This window comes from Seriola aureovittata, chromosome 15 (genome assembly GCF_021018895.1).
Source record: "Seriola aureovittata isolate HTS-2021-v1 ecotype China chromosome 15, ASM2101889v1, whole genome shotgun sequence".
In the NCBI taxonomy this organism is placed as follows: Eukaryota; Metazoa; Chordata; class Actinopteri; order Carangiformes; family Carangidae; genus Seriola; species Seriola aureovittata.
Window position 1 is genome coordinate 23,579,897 of NC_079378.1, and position 19,823 is coordinate 23,599,719.

At 40.8% G+C, this 19,823-nt stretch overlaps 3 protein-coding genes and 1 long non-coding RNA gene across 5 annotated transcripts; 2 read left to right on the forward strand and 2 right to left on the reverse strand.

Moving 5' to 3' along the window:
• Positions 1-1,166: 1,166 nt before the first annotated feature.
• On the reverse strand, positions 1,167-6,838 carry shpk (sedoheptulokinase). The gene is made up of 7 exons (XM_056396503.1): positions 6,279-6,838; positions 6,046-6,187; positions 4,506-4,680; positions 4,261-4,413; positions 3,913-4,088; positions 3,541-3,741; positions 1,167-2,611 (listed from the first exon to the last, which is right to left on the reverse strand). The coding sequence occupies exons 1-7, from the start codon at positions 6,414-6,416 to the stop codon at positions 2,217-2,219; spliced, it is 1,380 nt and encodes a 459-aa protein (XP_056252478.1). The 5' UTR covers positions 6,417-6,838; the 3' UTR covers positions 1,167-2,216.
• A 317-nt stretch (positions 6,839-7,155) lies between these two features.
• emc6 (ER membrane protein complex subunit 6) lies at positions 7,156-8,933 on the forward strand. Of its 2 annotated transcripts, none has more exons than XM_056397745.1 (2): positions 7,156-7,353; positions 8,196-8,933. In XM_056397745.1, the coding sequence occupies exon 2, from the start codon at positions 8,227-8,229 to the stop codon at positions 8,557-8,559; it is 333 nt and encodes a 110-aa protein (XP_056253720.1). In that variant the 5' UTR covers positions 7,156-7,353; positions 8,196-8,226; the 3' UTR covers positions 8,560-8,933. The 2 variants fall into 2 exon arrangements, with proteins under 2 accessions (XP_056253720.1, XP_056253719.1); XM_056397744.1 differs by having other exon boundaries at positions 7,157-7,353; positions 8,193-8,933.
• A 787-nt stretch (positions 8,934-9,720) lies between these two features.
• p2rx5 (purinergic receptor P2X, ligand-gated ion channel, 5) lies at positions 9,721-17,245 on the reverse strand. The gene is made up of 13 exons (XM_056397734.1): positions 16,988-17,245; positions 15,973-16,123; positions 15,629-15,700; positions 15,417-15,492; positions 15,139-15,223; positions 14,874-14,954; positions 13,537-13,678; positions 11,741-11,874; positions 11,548-11,641; positions 11,390-11,455; positions 11,118-11,206; positions 10,793-11,001; positions 9,721-10,695 (listed from the first exon to the last, which is right to left on the reverse strand). The coding sequence occupies exons 1-13, from the start codon at positions 17,116-17,118 to the stop codon at positions 10,622-10,624; spliced, it is 1,404 nt and encodes a 467-aa protein (XP_056253709.1). The 5' UTR covers positions 17,119-17,245; the 3' UTR covers positions 9,721-10,621.
• A 1,027-nt stretch (positions 17,246-18,272) lies between these two features.
• On the forward strand, positions 18,273-19,360 carry LOC130182662 (uncharacterized). Its single transcript, XR_008829739.1, has 2 exons — positions 18,273-18,403; positions 19,026-19,360. It is a non-coding gene; the product is annotated as an uncharacterized LOC130182662 (long non-coding RNA).
• Positions 19,361-19,823: the final 463 nt, after the last annotated feature.

A 19,823-nucleotide genomic window follows, 5' to 3' on the forward strand; every position in this document is an offset into this window, starting at 1 on the left:
AAGAATATAAATCTGGACACTCCAAGATAACCCGTCAAAATAAAGTTAAATAACATTAAAATCAAATGTAAGTGACATTAAAAATATTTAAAATTTGAGACAAAAATAAATTCTTAATACTGCTTTATTTTTTACATCACTACAGAAAACATATCTGCATGAGGAGTGAAATGAATGATAATAACACTGTGTTTTGCATAGTTACAACTGTAGTCAGTGTATATTCATTATTATAAGAAAGAAGCTTGGTGAAGCCGCCAACAGCAAATTATGGTTTGCCATAATCTGATTGAGCCAGGCGCGTCACACCCGTGGGTGGTACGGGTGTTCAAACACAGAAACATGATTCTATCATTCAGTTTTATAGTAGAACATTAACTTTGTTCTTGCATTCATGCCATGTACAGTAGGTGTCCGTTTACGTAACCTACAGCTACTTGTTTGATCTTTAAATATTTTTTTTAACATGATCTCATCACTGCTGTTTGTTCCGTTTGTTCGTGACAGGAAGTCACACCAGACATCGGGGGGGCTGCTCCACCCCTGGCATCGGCCCCTCAAACTCCCTGTTACAGTGTTAAGTTTCCAGCCTTGACAGTTCAACGTGTCTTCTCTCTGATTAACAGTTGGATCTTTTTGACTCTTACTAGACTGAATCATGAAACAAGCAGCAAGTCATGACGAAAACCAACAGCAAAACAAATTCTACAGTGGTTAATAAACTTATTGTCATCTCCTTGGAAACGAAGATGCAGTAATCACATGACAACTGACAAAACTGAGGACATTTATCCACCTGTCAGTAGCAGAAATTAAGAGTGAATGAATCAAATGAATCAAGACCATCTAAACCACAAGCTGACCTCTGACATTAAGGCAGGATGGATAAAGTCGAAAGAAAATTCAACCTGAATGCTTGAATCTGCTGGGATGAACTGAGTAAGTAAACATTCAATCACCCCTGCCTCAACAAATACTAAAGTGTAGCTCTTGAGCAAGTAACTCTCCACTTTACGGATCATAAGAATCACTTTACGTTCCATCAGAATTATATCACACATTAGGAAAATGAGGCAAAGGCGATCAAACTGAAACAGATTCCTGCTGCTGTAATGATTGTTTTAATACAACTCAGAATAACATGAGGCAAAGTTTGAGAGTCAATGAGCTGGTAATTGACTTTTTATTAGAAAAAAGAGAAATCCACATACAGTTAATTAGTCCGGTGAATTACAAATGTTTCTATGGCTTCCTATTCAGTCCAGTTGTGTAAATATATTTTCTCAAATATAAAAAAAAAATCCTCATGTCATGTCACATCTCATGTATCATAACACGCTGCATGTGTTTGGTCTGTGAGCATGATATTCACCTCAGTTACAGGAAATGAGCCAGTTGATACGAGCTGCATGAAACCAATTATCAAGGATGATAACAGTGAGCAAGGTTAAGATGCTTTCTGACACAGACCCCTGTACATGTGCAACACCACAAAAACATCCATCAGACACAAAAAGCTCACACACACACACACACACACACACACACACTGAGGTCTGCAGCAATCTACAGATTCCCCCCCTGAGCACTCCTGACTGTAGGAGTGATGTTAAGTGGAGAGCTGGAAATACTCGACCCAGAGGGAATCACAAATGAACCTGACATGAAAAACCATCAGCCAGGGGGAAGGAAAACAATAATTACATGGTAATATCTTTTCCTTTATAGCCTATTCATGCTTCATTGATTTTATATAAACCAACACGCAGGGAATGAACATAAACTCGTTGCATTTTACTCTGACTACGTCTGGGTTGGTGCAGAAACCAACAGTAATTTACAGCACATTTTGTTGTTGCACAGTACACTGCTCTGGTCAGAGCTCTACAGTAGATTTTATTCTGAAGAATGATGAGGAGCATGTTTCCAAAACAGCAGAAATATTCGTTGCTATACTGATTCAGTACTGGAAAAAAAAGAAACACTACTAAACAACAACAAAGTAAACCCAGAGATGCCTGGTATATCTCTAAAAGCTGCTCAGTCACAGTGAGTTTGAATGTTTGAAGGCAGATTTGTAGCTAGTTTCAGTCGATTATTAGGTCGATTCTGTATTTTGGTCCAAAATATTCCACAACCCACTTGTTGTGATATTCAGAACTGTGCAAAATTAGTTAATCATTCAAACAGGAAGGGATTCCCCTGTGGCGTCTCATTCAAGTTCGGTCACAGAGGACCATGGCCACGCCAACAGCAGAGTCTGCGTTCTGCCCGTACACCACCGGCTGAGGAAACGCCCTCTCCACTTCCTGTCTCAGCACTTCATTGCGAGCGAGTGCGCTCCCGCTGCCCACGATCCTGCTGACGCCCGCCTGCTGCAGATGCTCGGCAGGCATCATGGAGGTGATGTTATCCAGGACTCCGCGACACAGCGCCCTGGTCACATGACCCAGAGAGAGATTGGAGGCGGAGATGTTGGTGACCTGACCGAGGCAGAGAGGGCTGTGTCTCTCTCCCAGGATGGTGGGACTCATCCTCAGGTCACTGGTTTCCTGGTTCAGGGCGCAACCAATCAGCTTCTCATATAAGCATGTGTCACTCAGCTCAGCATCTGTGAGGGGGGGAGGGTGGGGGTGGGGAGGGGGGTTATTTATACATCACTTCATGATAATCAGTTCTTTTACTTACACTTTGTCCATCTGTGATCAATCACTTTGCTCATTGTGGTCTGTGTCCGTGGATTAACTCGTTTCAAATGTACCGACTAACAGTTCACGCTCTGCTCACATGAACACCGCTCTCTCTGCGCCGCCATTGGTCGTTGCTTTCCTTGTCAGACTCAGTGTCTGATCTGAAGTGTCAATTTTCCTCGAAACTATTCACCGAGCTTAGTGTCTGAATACAGCAGGGGTGTGAAATGGGTCGCGCAGTTACAGTATTTATAGCTTCAACAAGATTCAGGAGTTTTCAGGCACGGCGCCATTTATCATCCAACTGCTCGGCCTGGTTTGCGTCTGACTGGCGGATTCAGTAAGTGAATGGCAGCGTCATCAGTGAAGTACGTTTCATCTGCTGAAACACCGACAGTAAATCTCATGCGTAGATAAATAGGCGTTTACAGCCAGGCTGGCAGCTCTGCGAAGCTGTACTTTGAGCTAAATGCTAATGTCAGCATTTCTGACATGCTCACTATGACAACGTCAACATGCTGACGTTTAGCAGGTATAAATGTTTAACGAGTTAGCATGCTCAACACAAAAGCAAAATCCAATAGTTGTTAAAACATTTCACTCAAAAACACAAGAGCTTTCAGACACACCCTCACCATACAGACACTCAAATCAAATGACATGTAGCGCAATACACAGGAAGTAGTGAGTGATTTTGGACACATCCATTAGGAACCATGAATGTATATTTAAAAAAAAGTGAGTTTAGAAGAGCTTCACATCTGAAGTACGTTTGTATCTCGTGAAATATCAATAACATTCCGTTTCGTATGATGATTGATAATGAAAATAATGAAATAAAAACACATACCAAGCTCTTTCATCCAGGTGGTGAGCATCTTCACAAAAGTGGCCAGAACGTTCCCTCCGTTGAGCGACGCCGCCACCGCCAGGTACGAGGAGTCAAAGTAGGGGAAGTAGGAGATGGAGGAGGCGGGATGAGGAGAATCTGGAGGTTTGAAGTCAGCTGGCATGGCGAAGGTCAGCTGGGCGGAGGTGCTTATGTTAAGAACTGGGAATGTCGGAGACAGATACAGTACGAGGTTTGACAGTGAAGAGAAAATTATTCTCATTTCCATCGCAGCTCTGAGACATGGGTGACATCTTTTCAATACATCTTCTTTATCTTCTTTCATTTAAACTGAATAAACTATGAGAGCACATGAGGGACGTCCTGCTTCACCTGCATCTGTCCGAGCTCTCATGCAGGAGTACACCGAGCACTGGAAGTCCCCCAGGGCGGCTCCCACTGGCGTACCAACAGGAATACCATGCCAGTCAGAGCACGTCTTTCCCGCCAATCCACCAGATGGCACGCACTGAGGGAGCAGGGTCACAGGGAAGCCGGCCCCCTGCAGACTAGAGCGAGCACACACAGAGTGGCTTGTTACGTAGGTTACAACATAACAACTCTGACACTGTAAGCTTGTAATTTAGCACTTGACTGATGTTTCTTACTAAGAACATGCTCTGCTAGCTTTAGCACAGACCTGAAGCATTATCAAAACAGGAAGTTAGACTGTTTACATACATGTCTATGTTCCACTGGTCCGAGGAAGTGTTGAAGAAACCCCAGCTGGCTGCGTTCTGAGGCGTCATCACACACCCGTCCAAACCGCACAGCATGGACACCACATAGTCCTGGATGGTACCTGCAACTGTGAAGCCTCCAAGGAACTCAGGTCTGCAGTGACACCACACAGCTCCAGGTTTTTACTTTCACATCACACAAAAGCAAGTGGAGCCACAGGCTTCATACGGGCCGTTTGTGCTGACCTGTGTTTCATGTACCAGAGGATTGTTGCACAGCCGAACCCCGTGGCTACACTGAGATGCGAGTCTGGTTTTGGGAGGGAGGACAGGAAGTCACCGCTGCAGCGTCCGTCCTGCCAGGTGATCAGCTGACTGGTGTCTCTGGCTGTGAAGAAATCTCTGTTGGACCAATCACAACCTGTGAGGGGACAGAGACATGAAGAAACAGACAGCAGACCTTTCCCCCACACAAAATAACTAATGTCTGATTCAGTGGTTTTGGTTTTATTTTTGTTTTGAGACAAAAACATCCCGGTAGCATCAGATTTTCTCTGGTCTTTATCCTTTTTTTTTTTTTCTTTTTTTGATAATTTTCTTTATTGGAGGTAGTTTCACAAGTCGATTACATATTAACAAAAGTAGATCCAACCTTTTTTTCCATTTACTCTCCATGTATCCCTCCCAGCATCCCACCCCTCTCAGGAGAGAACAGTTATCTTTAAACAAGTAGAGATTCCAAGCAATCAATTCATACAAGTATACAAATATACAAATAAGGAAACACAAAAAAAAAAAAAAAACTGAAAAAATTAATAAAAAGAAGATAAATTAATTAATTAATTAATTAATAAAATAAGAAACCAGAACAAGAAAAATAAGTAGATAAGTAAATAAATGATTAATAATAATTAATAAGGGGGGGGGGGGGGGCTCAGTCATCACCTTCAGGTAGAGATATCAAAGATTCAAAATGGTTTAAGAGAGGTTTCCAGGTATTGTCAAATGAGTTCAAAGAACCTTAAAGGGAGAATCTAAGCTTTTCTAGACTGATGGACAGTAAAAGTTCTTTCACCCATCTGTTATAAGATGCGGGTTGAGGGTGTTTCCATTTAAAGAGTATAAGTGGTCTGGCCAACAAGGTAGAAAAGGTTAAAACCGTCTGCATTACTGTAGAGGACAAAAATTTTCATGTTTTCAACAATAAAAGTAAAAAATCTAAACTGCATTATTTATATGATAAAACTATGATACATAAGTGTTTTTAATGATGTTACTTTTGCACATGAGGAGGAGGATGAGAGAGAAGGTTACCCTGTACATTCTGTACTTAACCCTTTATAACTGTATTAAAGTGAGGAGTAAAGATCTAAAGATTGTACATTTGTGCACAAGAATTTATTGTTTAGTTTAATATGGAAAATGAGTGACTGTGATGTTCTGAGGCCAAGAAACTGAGGTGAAAGTAAAAAGTGTATCTAGTGTTATAAATGGAATTACTAACATTTTGCACATTTTATGTTTATTTCAGGCCCGCGCACCAACAGACCCACTTGCTCTGAAGATAATTCACCAATCAGCATCCATCTGTTTTTTTCTCCTCTGACTTTTTCACTCTTCAAATGAATTAACGAATGAAGGAATCAGTGTCTCTGCTCCTCGGACTACTCTTGTGTCTCAGAGCCGGTGTTGCGCAGTTTACCACACGTTGTTGTGAAATGCCACAGCGCGCAAAAATACATAGTACATACATACATACATACATGCATGCAGGAAGATGTCTTACCGCTCTCTCCTTTCCAAAATAAAACCCCGTGCATCTGTCCGGACAGCCCGATGCTGCTGACATGCTGCAGTTTGTCTCTAGGCAGGAGGCCGATGCACCGATTCAGAGCGTCTATGATCCGCCCAGTGTCCTGCTCTTTAGCCTGAAAACGTAGCCAGGTTACACACTGGACACACGCGCTTTCATATTCCCGGGCTGCAGGGTGAAGTTATTTGGCACGTGAACTCACTCACCTTTATCTCGCTACTGTCGATAATATCGGACGTAGTAGGTAAAGCGTGGCTCGCAGTCACCGCTCTGGTGTCAGTTTCTAATAAAACTGCTTTTACCGAGGTGGTGCCCACATCTACACCCAGGATATAGGTCGACATTACTGCTGATGGCACTATGTGTTCCTCCACGTTCCTTTCAGCAGTACGGCATCATCAGAGGGTAAAGTCAACTCAGTTGCCTTTGGGTCAAAACAGAAAATTGGAAGTTACTGTATTAGTCGGTTGTAATCATTCCCAGCCGATAACTGCTATAAATATCCGGGTGAAACGGGAAATAATAGCAAAAAAAAATGACGGCTTGTCCTAACTAGAAATAAATATTTCAATGCCACTTCTGACCAATTGGTGGAATTTCTTTCTAACTATTCACTTTGTACAATTCACTGCCATGGCACAACTGAATGGAAGTAAGTCATTACTTGTTTCATTATTTACACATATCCTCCCTCCTATGACAAATCAAAATATTCAGATCCGAAACAAGAGATGGTCTGTTTCACATATAAATGTTATCCATGCTATAGCTAAAACTACAGTATGTCACTGAAACAAGGGCACACATATATTCCATTATATTAAACAATTTATAAACTACATTGTGGGATTTTTAAAAAATGTATAAAAACACTGAAAGTTTCCCTATGTATATTTTTGAGAAATTAAAACTAATTAATTACAATAGTAACAGCATTTAAAATTGCTTTATTTTTCTGTTTTTACCAAGAACAGCGTTGAAGCTGAGAGGCGTTTCCCTATTATGAAGTGAGAATTTCCTACTCTTTTCTATGCCTAGAACACACCATATTGTCGCCTCCTGTTTGATGATTGCCTTGCTCCCACAATGCACTGCAGAGTAGCATGGCTGACTTTGATTTAGGAGTGTCGTCCAGACGAGAATGAATGTGCTGTTTCGGTACTGTACCAACTGACGTTCCTTTAAAGATAACCGACTGTCCGCGTGTGTGAAGTAAATCTCACAGATTATGTTTTTGTGATCGCGTGGTGAGGAGCCCACGAGTCCCTGCGTTTATCTCAGGTGAGAAGCTGTCATCAGTAGCCGTTAGCGAGCTTCCTGCTGAGCTAACGGTATTAGCATATTAGCATCAGCACTGACTAGTGGTCAGATAAAGCATGTTAATGTGCAGTTTAACTACCCAGAGCCGTGCAATTTTCGGTTTAATTTAATAATTAGCTTCTGTGTCGTTGTATGCCTTGCTTTTATCACCGCTACAAGGTTTTAAATATATTTAGCCAGGTTGCTTCATTGTAGTTAGTAGCTAAGCTAACATCGACCAATGCCTACTGACAGCTTTGCTCTGTCTTTTTCTCTCATATTATGGGGCTTTACAATATCGAGGCCTCTGTTGCTTTAATCTCTTAAACAAGTAACGTTAAAAATTAGCGTTTCCAATGTAGACATACCCTGCTGTACGACTAGTGAATTATTTGGCAGAAGTATTGATATCACAATGTACAAATACTCTATTACGAGTATTCGCCCTGCATTCAAATTCTTATTGAAATAAAAATACTATCCCTTTTAGTGTTATATATCATTGTATTATCATTATTATGGATACAGTAAATGTGTAACCAGCCTTTTTTTCATTTAACTGGTTGAGTTTAACATCATAATTTACTATTGGCTAGTTCAGTGTGTAACAAGACAGTTTTATTTATTTTGTTGTATCATAGGTCTTGTTGGTCTTTTGTTTTCAGCAAACGCTCTCTACAGCTGTGAAATAAATGTAAAGAAGAATAAAGTAGTCAAGCAGAACAGCATGAAATGAAAGTAAAGTAAAATAAAGGTACTTCAGCACTGTACAATATTTAAGTGTTGTACTGTAAACATGTCTGAATCTTCCCCCGTTACAGCAGCAGCTTCCTGTGACAGCAGACCAGAGCCAACATGGCAGGAGTTGTGGCAAAGCGTGAGGGACCACAGTTCATCAGTGAAGTGGCAGTGAGGGGCAACGCCGCCGTGCTGGACTACTGCCGTACCTCTGTATCCGCTCTGTCAGGAGCAACAGCTGGCATCCTGGGGCTGACGGGACTGTATGGCTTCATTTTTTATTTCCTCGCCTCATTTCTCCTCTCTCTGTTGCTCATTCTCAAGGCCGGGCGGCGGTGGAACAAATGCTTTAAATCGCGGCGGCTGCTCTTCACCGGAGGCCTTGTCGGAGGTCTTTTTACTTATGTCCTGTTCTGGACTTTCCTCTACGGAATGGTGCATGTGTACTAAAATGATCTGCCACAAAAAAAAACATGAATTATTTCTGTCTAATCCCACGTAAACCAATAAAAATTGTCTGCCCTGCTGTTTGTAGATAAGCCATTAGTGAAAGACTTTTGATTTTTCGATCATGAACAGTTGATATATTGGAGGATGTGTCAATAACAACTATATGCAGAACAACCTTTCCCCTTTTTGTTCCTGCTCCACACTAACCTGTGACTTTGAACTTATTTAACCTTTAACTCCTGCTCTGTTCACAGTCATCTATACTAGAGTTATAATAATGTAGGCTGTAGAGTAACAGATTACATTTCATGTACGATACAATGGTTAGATTATAACTAATGTGATGACTGATTTGAATAAATACCTCTATACAAGTTGTTTGTTTACATTATTAATCACTTTATCAGGCAGTGTCACTGTGACAGGAAAACAACATGACAGACACAATTGTTTCCAACAATAAAGAATATTCAATAAATAGAAACAGGAACAACAAACAGGAAGGGATTCCTCGCACTTCAATGTCCATTAACCATCAGCCTGTATGTCACCAGTGAACGCGTCCACTCACAGCAGACTGACGGCACATGACACACTGCATTCCTTTGTTGTGGATCTGATTGTGTTGTAACCATTGCATGGCAGATATCAAAGTCACAATCAGCACAGCCAAGTCAACACAGAGCAGGAAACACATCAGCAGTGTTTGACAGTATGTTCAAATGTCTGTCATAACACAGGGGCATGATGCATCTAGCTGAAATACGAACAAATAAGACCGTTCACATTTTCTTACACATTGATCAAAGGTGCATTAAAAAAACAAAACATAATTTCTCTCATGACCCAACATTTAATTTAGAAGGTATTTTGCAGAATTCACTTCATTTTTTATTTTTCAATGAATCTATCATGTCTAGTATTATAACTTAATCCATAAAATGGCATGACATCAAAACTAAGGCCTGTCATATATTACTCAAACTGGAAATGGTGCTTAATTAGTCTGGTCAACAGCTGATAAAAAAGTATTGAATTTGCAGTGCATTCAGAAAGTCTTCAGACCCCTTCACTTAAATCAAAGCCTTATGCTAAAATAAAAAAATTTGTCCCTCATCATCGTTCTACACTCAATATCCCACAATGAAAAAGTCAAAACAATTAAAGAATTTTTTTAATTTATTAGAGAGAAAAAACAGAAATATCACATTGACATAAGTATTCAGACACTTTGCTATGACTTGAAATTTAGATCAGGTTCCTCCATTTCTCTTCATCACCGTTGAGATGTTTCTGCACCTTGATTGGAGTCCGCCTGGTAAATTCAGCTGATTGGACATGATTTGGAAAGACACACACCTGTTTATATAAAGTCTCACAGCTGATGATGTGTATCAGAGCGAAACCCATGAGGAGGAAGGAACTGCTGCAGAGCTCAGAGACAGGATTGTGTGGAAGCTGTAAAAACATTTCTGCTGCATTGAAGGTTCCCAAGAGAACAATGGCCTCCATGATTCTTAATTGGAAGTAGTTTGAAACAACCAGGTCTCACCCTGGAGCTGGCCTCCCGGCCAACCTGAACAATCAGGTAGAGGGCCTGGGAAATAGAGGTGACCAAGAACCTGATGGTCACTCTGGCTGAGCTCCAGAGATATTTATCACTTAGTCACTTTGTGTAGAGGAAAATTAATTTAAATGATTTTAGCTTGAGGATGCAATATAACGAAATGTGATACAGTGAAGGGGTCTGAATACTTTCTGAATGCAACTTATGACATGAAACAGATAAAAAGAATGCATTTCTAAAGCAGTAACTGGCATATATTTGGCAATTCACTAAAAGTCTTAGTCTTATGTCACTGTAAGTGCATCAGCATTATCACAGTACTTTTGTATATCATTATTTATGGACCTGTTGTAATCTCCCACATTCCACCTTTGGTTCCCGACCCAGCCACTGAAAACCTCCCTACTGTGTGTCTCTAAATCAGTGTCCTGGCCCACAGTGCAGAACATCGACATTTCCCTGGACCAACACATTTTCAGTCAAGGCAAGCATCACTCAGGATAGTGGGATGCCAGCAGTCGTGCCAGGAGGTGAGAAGTGGACCTCAGTCCGACTTTTGGTTCCATCACCTGCAACATAACCGAGACCACTGCGGGTGATTTGTCTTGCTCTGCCTGTAAACTTAACTGTGTGGAGAGAAAGTGATATGATGCCTTGGCTCTGCACCTTGAGTAGAGACAATGGCCGAGTATCTCTGTCCTGTGTTGCGTGGAATGGTGGGACCACGTCTCTCCACTGATGGCTCGCTCTCTGTGGCGGGTTCAGCTTCCTCAGGCTTTTTGACAGAGTTGCCGGCCCCTTTCTCTGCAGCTGGTTTCCTGGATCTCTTCTCCCGGGGTCCCACCTTTCCGTCCTTGTGTTTGGTCCGGTCTCTCCTGATACACACAGTATGAGAAAGATGTGCCAACAAATGTAAAGATCAAGTTTTGCAAAATTATTGATTTTTAAAGGCCCCATCCATCATGAAGTGTATAAATACAGTTAGTCATACTTGAAGTTGATGATTTCAAACTTCCTCTCTCGGTAGAAGGAGCTGGTGTTCATCATGTACAGTAGAATCATATCACATGCAAAGGCTCCCTGAAAGGAAAGAAATATATCAACTTTATTTTCACCAGCTGCTGAGTCATTATTTTAGTTACTGATGGTCATCCATTACCCTCTAATGGCATAATAATATGACATCTTGTGTAATTAAGTCCATTCAATAATTACACACCACTCCAATTACACATCAACATAATATTTCAGTAAGTTACTCACTATACCCAGCAGAGCAACACCCGAACCAATGGCAATTATTGTGGGAACAATATTGAATTTCCCAGCCTGCAAATCAACGACAGAGAGTCACTGCACGTCTATCACTGAAATCATGTAAAGAGTAAAAAAGAAAAAGAGTGCTCATATCACTGCTGTACCTGGCCATTGATCATTATATCGAAGCGAATTCCATACACTTTATACAAAGTGCGATACGTTTCACCCTTTTCATCCTTGTAATACCTGGCATATCTGTAGGGAGGGGAAATCAGTTCATTTAAAGAGTAAGAGATGAAAATAAGAGGTTGGACGAGCAGATTTATTTCCTGGTGAGTGCCTGAGAGGACGTACCTGAAGTTGTATCCTGATGTGACTGAGTTGTTCAGGTTCATGTCTAAACGGGTGAAGCTGTACTGTGGATTACACTGTGAAGAGTCTTTATCCAGGTCACAGTTCCACTCAATAAGAATACCAACAGACCCACCCTGAAGGACAAAACAGACACTTTGACAATACTAATAATAGTTATTATATAAACTCAGATGTTAATTCATGTTGTATATTTGGAGTTAATTTAAAAAAAATATATATATTTACAGGTTATGCAGTTAATTATTTACATATTTATGTTTATACAATTATTATTTACATATTTACAAATTTAAATATTTTAGTGTGCATCTTTAAAAACAGTTACAGTAACGTCCTGAATCCATCTCTCTAGGTTTCCTCTTATTTACTTCAGTCTAAGTCCTTCTCAATTCTGATTGGTTAGTTTAGTGACATGTGACTTAGAAACAGGAAGTGTTGTTGTTGTTATGAAGTAGATGGAGTGTGGAGTAAAGTAAAACTGCTGTTTCTTTTATCATAAGTGATCCATACCACCACATATCCAACCCTCATGTTACAATTATAATAATTATAATGATAATATACAGCATTTGTGCCCTATAACAAAACCTGGGATTACAAAGATAGGTACTTAAAAAAGAAAACTGATTTTGATTGTTGAATGCTTAAGGCAGGTCACTCCACAGCTGAGGTGCCCACCTTTAGTCTTGCAGCTCTTGAGGACGTCAGACTGTATGCAGGTTGACAAGCAGACAATAATTCAGGGATATAGTCAGGACATGTTATTTAATTGCTCTCCCCTTATGAGACATGACAGTAATGTAACATGAGGACATGGGATGGGTATGATGGTTTTAGTGTGTCTAAATCTCAGAATCAGAATCTCTTTCTAAGAACAGACAGCTTTATTAATATGCTGTTGGGAGTTAAGACAGGTATCAGTTCGGTAACAGTACTCGGAGGGTTTTAGCAGAAGGCTACACCCTCTGGTTGACGGTGGGTGAAGCTGGTGCGTTCTCAGAAATGCATGAAGATAACTGTTGAGCTTGAAGGTTGATTCTTTCCCTTGGAAATAGCAGTTGGACAATAAATGTCTTCCAGAGCTTTCAGCCCTATCTTGTAGAAGCGATGCAGCTATAGTATATATATAGTATAGTATAGTATAGTATAGTATAGTATAGAATTTACTTTTTAACTCTAATATTTGCTACTTGGGTCCCGTGATAAGAACGAAACATCTCCACGAGAGCGGAGCAGGTCGCATCTATTAATGATGGCTACATGATCTGACTGAAGCTCTGGAAAAACCAAGTGGACCTTGTGACAAGGGTTGATTTGTCAATTATTTTTGTATTTCTGCAAAACCATTGTGTTTTCCAATAAAAGGGAAATCCATTATCCACCCAAAAGCTACTGTTTGTTCATAAAATACAGCATACAGAAGCTGTGCTGTGGTCTGTTTGTTACTGCAGAACTGAATTGTGTTTCACCTTGATGCACAGAGATGCGCCTCTGTTTTGCTCCACACTGTTTAATTTGGATTAATTACATATTTGCCCCAAAACCACAGAAACTTAACGTTTCAGTGGAAGCAGAACCCCACCCCTTTATAAAAGCAATCAGCTGTAGCACAAGTGAGTTGTTCTACAGTTATTATTGTAATCACGAGCAGCTAAAATGGATTTCCATAATTCCTAGATTTTTATTATGACTTATTATCAAATAACGGCGAGGAAGCCAGGAACTGACGTCACTCCCACCCACAGTCTTAAGTGGCACATTGGTCAACTTCGTACCTTAGCAGCCATGTCCTGGAAGTCATGTCTAGTCCAGCTGACCAGATCTCCGAGGCGGAAGATAGGGCAGTAAGGATGGGTCTCTCTGTCGTACAAGCATCTTTTCAGGTAGTTGTCATCAGACGTTTCAAGGACGTTCGACCTAAGAGGTTAAGACGTGACAAACGTGCATCAAATGTCAGATTTTGCAGGATATGCAAAAAAACATCATATTGTAATTATTATGGCAGATATTGTGATTGTGATATGAGTCACGGTTTCAGTTGAAATGATCTTTTCTGCATTTAATTTTCACTGACAAAAAAAATGTAAATGATGATGGGATTTTTGTTAGGGCTTGTAGAGATAGATAGATAGATAGATAGATAGATAGATAGATAGATAGATAGATAGATAGATAGATAGATAGATAGATAGATAGATAGATAGATAGACAATCATGTTCCTTTATGGCTGGAGAATACGATGTGTAGGTCGGAGCGTCTCTGTAGCACCACAACACTTTACACTGTACAACAATGTGACGCATTTTACCTTGATCAAAATTGGAATTGGAATTGGATATTGCACTTGGCCATACTGTGATTTTGATTAAATTTTGATAAATTGCGCAGCACTAAAAGTGAGAGTTTTGACGCATGGCAGCAGAAGTGCTGCAGTGGAACAGACTCAGAGACAGCTGACCCTGCCAAGTAAGAGCCACAGAATTCTCTCAACTTCTGATTTGGCTTTGACCTTTCAATCTTAGACTCTGTTTCAGACCAACATGAAAAAGCCCTCACACTGAGACTCCACACACTCTGACTGGACTGTAAGCTCAGATATGCAGAAGTCAAACCAAACCTTTGCACCCTCTGGCAAAGAGGACAGAGTGTGTGTCACACTGTAAGACGTGTACAGTTGCCAGCCGTTTCAAGTGAAGCCCATTAACAGGGATTTCTATTACCTGCCGATCCACATTAAGCATAACTACAACAAGATTACTGAGGAAACATAAGACAGATAGCTGTGTAGTTTGAATAAGATCCTGCCTGATGAATTAGCCATGGCTTGTTGCATCTCTCTGCTGTCTACCAGGACGTGAACAGAGAGCAGCAGAGCTCGCTGGGCAAGCCCCATCTGATCTGACACCTGTCCAGAGCAAGGCCCGCTGTCAAGGACGTCTCAGATGACTGTTTCACTGTCTCACTGAGTGCAATGCACAGGCTGGTATAAATAGAAGGCTCTCTTCACCCTAAAGCTATTTAAAGCAGCCACTGGAACACGTATATCCCTCAGCTCTCTCAGTGAACCGTGTCACGGCGCCTTGAATCCATCCAGCGATCGGCACCACTTACTTGGAGAATTCAAACTTTGGAAACCTAATGAAATTCTTGATGTAGATGGTGAAGTTTTCTGCTTCGCTCAGTAAGGGCTCTCTGAAAGTGAAAGAGACAGACAGGCAGCTGTGTGTAAAAGCTGACAGTGGAGCTGACAGGCTGCATTAGTAATAAATAGAACCTGTGAAATATCTTGGTCCCTGTGAGGGATCAGACTGAGTGTGAATGTAATGGCACAAAATGGCTAATTTCCAAAGTTCTGCAGCAGGGGAGGGATCCTCACGTGGGTCTCCTGCTGTGTTCAACAGGACACCAGGCGTGAATCTCACAGGTCCCAGTGCTGTTTAAACACAAGCCGGTCTTGATTCCTGACAAGAGAGCAAAGAGGATTTATTCCAAAATAATACACGATACACACATTTGGTAATGTGTGTATCGTGTCTGATTGGACATGAGTAAATATCATATGTTAGAGCATGTTGTTAAAACAGAAATGATAAAGTCTGTGGAAGCATCTGGACCTGCAGTTGAATATGTAAACTAATAAACCAGGATCCTCACCATGGCCGGCTAATACAGTCTCCCCCTCGACGCAGTCATCATCACTTTGACATCGTCCATTCGGCACCTTGAAACTCTGTGAGGCAGAATAAAAGCTGCTGGATATGAAAATGCAATTCTGTGGACGATCTGGTCCAGATATTGGGATTGAAAAAATAATAAATGATAAATTAAAAAATGCTAATGAGATTCCTCTTTTTCTGTGTACTCACCTCAGCACAGAACCCCAGTCTCTGATTGGGGGTCTCTATGTAATTTGTTACTATGAAGAACACCTGCTCGCCCTACAAAATAAAATTAGGTCCAGACAATGAGATCGAAAAGCAAAAGGTTAAACAAATTACACTCCCCACGAAGTTCAATATTGTTAACCTGCCCAGACAGATGCTGAGGTTAATGACATCCACAGAGGCAGACAGTCAATAGCCTCATGATCTGTCTCGACAGCAGCGTAATTGGGGAGCGCTCTGACATCAATATTGGTGCTCTACCAGCTGAGATTGCCTTTTTTAACGTTACAGTGAACGATGGAGATGGACTGGTAGGTAAGGCTCACGTTTGGAGGTATGACGTAGTCCTCAGCACTCCACAGGTGAAGCCCTGACTCAGAGCTGTTGGTCAGTGTCACACCTTTAAGCTTGGTGATGACTGAGGTCTGGATGGCCTCCTCTTTCTCCTGGTACCCTTTCTTCACCACAAACACCCACCTGAGACAGAATCCATCATGTTTTAAAGTCTTGTGCTGAATTCATGTAAAAGTATTTCAGTATTATTATGTTTTTGGATAATTGAGTTTTTTTAAATTTTATATCAAAATGGGCGCAGTGCAACAGTGCGATATTAGTGATCTCTTGTTGAGCAGCTTGCTTGTGACCATGTGGTCTGGGTTGACAGCACACACATTATAACTGTGTGTTCAACAGCATGTGGCAGATGGAAGGAGTCATGTTAATGTGTAAAACTATCCTAGATTACATCATAATATTTTGTGCATCTCCACTGGAACTATACTCAACTATTGAGGAACTGATTGGCACATACACAGAGTGTGAGAGCAGCATCCAATGAGCAAATTGAAAAATACCAAAGGTCTCAGCAGCGACATGGAAATAAAACCAGAGCACATGAACATGAGCAGTCCTTCCTCGGCTGCGATATAGGCCATAGATCCAAATAGGATTTTACAAGCAGCCACAGCAGCAGCCACTAAATGTGTCAGTTCATCTTAACTTTGCTGAATCTGAGGTCAAACCGGTGGTTGGTATCAGCCCTCACTGCACTGCCCCTGTCACCTGTTGAGATTTCATCATTTCTTTCACATACACCAGTGTGACATCACACAGTGAAGGGTGGGGTAAGACCACCTGCTCTGTCCACAGCAGTTTGAGACATTAATGAATTCACCAACACAAACCTTTTCAAGACAAAACACATGGAGACCCAGAGACTCTGCCACTTTAACAGCAACACGAAGTAAAAACCGACAAGCTCAACTATTTTTAACTTGTGAATCACTTTCTAAAAGTTTCTTTATACCATGTTTGTGAAAGGGAACATGCAATGCTCCTCACCCTATTATGTATCCCAGCACGGCCAGCTGATAGAGTCTGAATAATATTCCGATCTTCTTGTTTTCTGCGATGACATATTTCTCCGTCTTGTAGTTGAGGAGAGAAACGAAGAAGCCCCCCCAGCCTGCCATTCCTCCCGCACGGTGAACCCGACTGACCAGCAGCTCCCAGGCTCCAGCAGATATATACAGCTGGTTCACTTGTCATGCAACGGGCAAACCCACTGACAGAGGGGTTGCGAGACACCAACACAGTTTGATTTTTTTTTTTTAAATGAAAAAACAAAACAAAACAACCCCCCCCCCCCCCCCCCCCCGAAAATAAAACCGTGTGGAGGAAATGTGAAAATTAAGTTTGATTAGATGTTAAATTCATTTTCACTCATCACATCATTTTGGGAACGTCAGCCTCACAAACTTTGTATAATAACTTTAATGATAAATCACTTACTATCTGTAGATGCACAATGAGTTTATGGAGACACTACATATATTTGACCAACAGCACTGTAAATTTCATGACACGTCCCACTCTAAAAACATATGTATCACTGGGGAAACACTGTATGTTGTTGCAGTGCCGTTCAGACGGGGTGGGTGGTTGGGGGGGGGGGGGGTCACACTGTCACTCTGTCACCCTTTAAGCTTCATGCAAATCAGCATTTCTTGATCCCAGGTCTTCTGACATCTTTTTATGAGGCATGGTTCATATCAACAGATATTTCATGTGAACAGCTCAAATCAAAATGTTTGTGTGTTTTTTTATGGTTAAGACCCAAACCCAATTATTATTTATTTATTTATTTATTTATTTTATTTTCACTTTTCTGTGACATGTTGTCAACTGTCTGTTTTACTGGAGCTTCAGACCTGGCATCAAATCTTTTGACAGGGTGAGATGCTGAGTAAAAAGTCTGTGGCTGGACCTCAGGATACAGGTTCATGTCCAATGTGAGATCTACTTGAGCAACACGCTCCTATACTACATACTAGCTGTGGCCTCAGCAACTCTTTTGCTGTTATTACCGGCTGTCTTTATCTCTGTTATATCTCCTCCATGGATCTCTGTATAATTTAGGACCCAGTGGTCAACACCTGCCTACCTGATAGCAGAAGCTTCTTCTCAAGGTAACAGCATTCTGACCTTCTGTGGCACACCGAAAATAGGGTGACCACATTTAGGTGGTAAGATTCATTTAATGAGTATCAAAATTATTTTGTTATTGTATATATATTTATGTTTTCAATCAGAAGTCATACATTGTCTTGAGGTGCTCCGTTCATATGGGAAATTGGGGGGGGGGGGGGGGGGGGGCACGGTTAGGGAGCGCAACTGCTGCTGTTTCCTCAGAGGCAATCTGGAAAGGAAACAAGACGAACTGTGTCCTTATTCCTCTGCTTTACCTGCTTCGTACAGGTCAGTAAACGTTATGTTACGTTATATTGACAGATACTATGAGCGTGAGTGTTTGTGTAAAGTTTATAAACTGTTTTAATTAGTTATTTGTGTTTAAATGACATTAAAAAGTGGAAAAGTTTTTAAGTTTCCAAGAAAAGTTTGTTGTGCCGAGTGCGACTGCAGTTGCACTAGTTAAAGTGGGAATAAGTAACATTAAAACTCTGGTACAGGATGTAATTCCAGCTAATGATGAGTTATGTGTGTTAACTATAAATATGTAAATTTGTTAAAAGTTAAATATTTAAGGTTACAAATTTCATTTATCTTTGTTTATAAGCCTGTTTCTGGGTAAATATAAGTTTAAAAAGGTAACACAAGCACTTTGTTTGGATACGCATTTCAGTGCTCTTTTACAGAAGCAAGATATGTAGTCTATTGTATTTAAAGGTGTTTTATACGTTTATATGTTGTATGTTTAGTGGGTCTGGAGCAGTTGCCTACTTTGTCTGGCTGGTACTTAATCCGTACTGTCATCACATACTTTTATCACAGTCACAGGAGAGATGAATGAGGACTTGAGTTTAGCTAAAACCTTCAGTTCTGTGTGAATTAGTAATAAAAATGTTGCTCTTTATTTAAGGTTCAGTACTGTGCAAAAGTTTTATCCACCACATAATACCAACGTAGAGCAGCTCCAACTTCATTCTTCCACAGCACGGGCCCAGACATACAGCCAGAGTCATGAAGAACTATCTTCAGAGACAAGAACAAGGAATCCTGCAACAGACGGTGTGGTCTCTAGAGCCCTGATCTCAACATCATGGAGTCAGTCTGGAATCACATGAAGAGACAGCAGACAGTGTACTGAGGAGAACTGGTGGTGTTTTAAAGGCCAAGGGTGGTCAGCGTTTACTGCATTATTGTTGAAGTTAACTGATAAATAAAAAATATGCATAGCATTATTTTTCAAAAGCATCCTCGCTTTAGTGTCTAAAACTTCTGCACGGTTCTGTAAATCACAACCCTTTCATTAGCTCATTTTAGATGTAAAATCATCACCAACTCAACTCTGGATATCAGCAATGCACCTGCTTCAGACCATGATGCATATCTTCTGACAGATTGAAAACAATCAGTTCAAATGGGGTCTGTAGGGCACTCACTTTAAACCACACATATGTTCAGTGATAGTGGGAAATAGAGGGTGACCTCTAGTGGTTCAATGTGCCATTGCATGTTTCATTAAATAGGCTATGATCATACACAGTGGATAGAACCCAGTTACAGGGCTGTTTACAACTGTCCATGCTCCTTTCCTGGTTTTATTTGGCTAGATTATCCAGATAAATGCATTAATCCATTAGAGACGCTAATGTGGAATGATTTCAAACATATACAAATATAAATTACTCTATAATTCTATAACTATTATTAAAGT

Bases quoted from the DNA above. Each gene is read 5' to 3' on its own strand.
- p2rx5 (XM_056397734.1), bottom strand. From the start codon at position 17,118: ATGGCAGGCTGGGGGGGCTTCTTCGTTTCTCTCCTCAACTACAAGACG. The intron at 15,493-15,628 runs GTGAGTACACAG...TCTGCCTCACAG, and splicing joins GACTGGGGTTCTGTGCTGAG to AGTTTCAAGGTGCCGAATGG. The intron at 11,875-13,536 runs GTACGAAGTTGA...TTTGTCCTTCAG, and splicing joins TCCAGGACATGGCTGCTAAG to GGTGGGTCTGTTGGTATTCT.
- emc6 (XM_056397745.1), top strand. From the start codon at position 8,227: ATGGCAGGAGTTGTGGCAAAGCGTGAGGGACCACAGTTCATCAGTGAA.
- shpk (XM_056396503.1), bottom strand. From the start codon at position 6,416: ATGTCGACCTATATCCTGGGTGTAGATGTGGGCACCACCTCGGTAAAA. The intron at 4,681-6,045 runs GTAAGACATCTT...GTCCCCTCACAG, and splicing joins ATTTTGGAAAGGAGAGAGCG to GTTGTGATTGGTCCAACAGA. The intron at 4,414-4,505 runs GTCAGCACAAAC...GTGTCACTGCAG, and splicing joins CTCTGGTACATGAAACACAG to ACCTGAGTTCCTTGGAGGCT.